At 28.8% G+C, this 2,925-nt stretch overlaps 1 protein-coding gene across 1 annotated transcript in view; it reads right to left on the bottom strand.

Moving 5' to 3' along the window:
* The window catches only part of LOC106789534 (potassium channel subfamily T member 2), a 34,412-nt gene that overhangs the window by 10,744 nt on the left and 20,743 nt on the right, over window positions 1–2,925 (bottom strand). The window contains exons 14-15 of the mRNA XM_014753832.1: window positions 1,593–1,754; window positions 1,164–1,317 (exon numbers count right to left, since the gene is read on the bottom strand). Of these exons, the coding sequence (XP_014609318.1) occupies window positions 1,164–1,317; window positions 1,593–1,754 (316 nt within the window). The remainder of the gene's footprint in view (window positions 1–1,163; window positions 1,318–1,592; window positions 1,755–2,925) is intronic.

Raw genomic sequence — 2,925 nt, 5'->3', positions numbered from 1 at the left:
AAAAAAAAACAAAAAAAAAATGTGCGAATTTACGATTAATATAATATACTTGCATAATTACTTGACTATATTATATTTATTTTGTAAATGGACTATACGATGGCAGGATAATACGGTTATATCAAGTTAAGAGAAAATGAGAGAGAGAGAGAGTGAGTGAGTGAGTGAGTGAGTGAGAAGAACTTTCACGACGTTTTGTGAGCAATCTCATCGTTAACCTTATTGCTCGTTTTCCGTACGATCGTATAGTCCTTATATATCCTAAGAGTTTTTCACTTAAGCTGCACTTTACGCGCTTCGATACGCGCGATAAAACGTGAAGATAAATATATTATGTGAGAGAGAGAGAGAGAGAGAGAGAGAGAGAGAAAAAAAAAGATAGATTGAGAGAAGATTTTTGTATATAAGAAAGAAAATAAGAATATAATAAAATAAGTTTATAAGTATATACATACATACATACATACATACATATATGCATATATTTATGTATAATAGACAAGTAAATAAAAGTATATATTTATCTAAATTAATATATACATATGTATATGTATACATATTTAATGAACAAACATCGTGTGCCATGCAAATGCACAGTGCAAGAAGAATCATATCCTCTTTGATACGATAAAATATGAATTTAGGATTACAAAGATAAAAAAAAATGTGACGAAAGTGTATAGATGATATTATCTAGATTTAATCTAACGTTAACATACTCGGGATATTTGTTTATAAATTATCGTTCGACGTTTAACAAATTCAAATCGAATTATCTTTTAAGATAATATATGTTATGTGTTTGATTTGTATTAAAAATTAACAAAACTAAGAAATCCAGATCTTTTTGCGCGTACGTTTATTCTATTTTTTCTTTTTTTTTTTTGTTGTATTAATCGAAACAATTCGAATGAAATTTTTTCAACGTCAAACGAATTCCTTTCGTTGTTTATTGGTAGATTTTTTGTTATTTGTTTATTTCGATGATATACCTTGATTCCTGGGACCCCCTCGGGTGTATAGTTCAATAAATAAAATAAAAGATGCAGGAAGAGAGATAGAGAAAGAGAGAGAGAGAAAGAGAAAAAGAAAAAAAAAAAGAAAAGTATGTAAAAATGTAATGGAAAAGAAAAATATATATATATATATATATATATACTCACGCTATTTTTTCACTTGGTGATCTCCATGGGACATCATCGTCCATTTCGTCTTCCGATTCGTCACCCTCATGATCCAAGGATTCTTGTCCTGGTAGATGTAAAGTTGAGCTCGTTAACATGTCAGGCACAGGAAGGATACTCGGTCTTCTGCTTCCTGTTGATTTCAATTCAATTAATTGAATTATATTTCAACACGATTATTATATTATAAATTATTATTATTATTTTTTCTTTTTTCATTATACACAAATTTATATTATAGAATTTATTATTTCTATAGGATACTATATAGAATATATTATATTATATAATAAAAATGAATTTATATATATATATAAAAAAAGAAATATTAGCTCGTTAGTTAAAAGTATTTCGAAGTAAAACGAAAAAAGTTTTAATTACTTTTATTATTTTCTTTTCATTACAAACCTCTTCTTTGTGTAAGAATTTCTGGACTGAGAAGATTTGGATTAGGATCGATTGAACGCGGCACGTCCAAATGATTTCCTGTAATTGGCGTTTGTGGGCTAGAACTTGCTTCTTTTAAATATTGTCTAGAATCTCCCAACCCTCCTGGATCGAGATAAGTTGCTACAACATGAAAAATCAACTATAGTGAGCTCGGTTTAAATTACATTTTATCAATCATTTCGCAATGTGCGATTTATGTGATATTTATTTTTTTAAAAAAACATTCATTTTGTATTATTTTATTTGATAAAGAGAAAAGTGATATAGATATATGTGCGTTAAATTGTAATAATATAAATAGATATTTGATTTTTATAATCTAATTGTAAAAGTATGGGGTTTCTTTAGATATTAATCTATATTTTTCTTTATTTTTATTACGCGTTATATAAAATACGATAAATAAATTATTTTTTATTTTTCAAATATATTTCTACATTTTTACACGCGTTAAGCACATTGTGTAACTTGTGTACAGTTTTGTTTGTTTGTATAAAAGCAAACAAGATACATTTAAAATACAAGCTGTGTTTCTTGGGGATAATTAATACGACATAGGATTCTATTACTCGAGAACGGAAAAAAATGATAATCATGTGAGAAACAATCATTTTCCACGTATCCTATAGATTTGATTTCGTTTATTTCATTATCCTCCATCCCCCATAAAAATCGTGATTAGAAAACAACAAAATCAAACAGAGAAAGTTCTTCAGGATAATTCGATTTTAAAAACAAAAATAAAAAAAAAGCTTTCGTGTTAATTGACATAAGCATGAAAATAAGAGTGAAACTTTTCTTCTTCTTTTGGTAAAACCCAGTTGGAATAACTTTCACGATCTCGGATGTTTAATCGTTTCTTTCCGTGCTGAAGTATCACATAAACGTGCACCGAAATTGGCTGCTAAGTTGCAGTACTGGCTCTGTCATGCGCAAGGTACAAATTACAAAGCATAAAACTATCAGTAAGGGCATTTTGACGCAAATTACGTGTAATTGCAAGGGAGTCGTCGTTCTAATCGCAACGACAAAACTTTGCGTTCTTCTACAAAAAATTATTTAACATTTATTTTTGTTTCCAAGCTTTCCTTTACTTAATTTCTTTTTTTATTTGACACGGAATTTTGTACTCTTGGTGGTCCCCGAAACCATCGTGCCTAATTTTTTTTGATGAAAGAAAAAAAATACTTAAAGCTTTTTTCCCTAAGAAAGGTCTCGTACAACGTGCTTGCGAAAAAGCAAGAGCATGCAGTAAATATAAAAAAAGGAAGTGGAGAAGCTAGACAGGGGG

Source organism: Polistes canadensis, unplaced genomic scaffold (genome assembly GCF_001313835.1).
Source record: "Polistes canadensis isolate GaletaPanama2010 unplaced genomic scaffold, ASM131383v1 scaffold_189, whole genome shotgun sequence".
In the NCBI taxonomy this organism is placed as follows: domain Eukaryota; kingdom Metazoa; phylum Arthropoda; class Insecta; order Hymenoptera; family Vespidae; genus Polistes; species Polistes canadensis.
The sequence above is the reverse complement of the archived record's forward strand: the minus strand, read 5'-3'. Positions and strand labels throughout refer to the sequence as shown.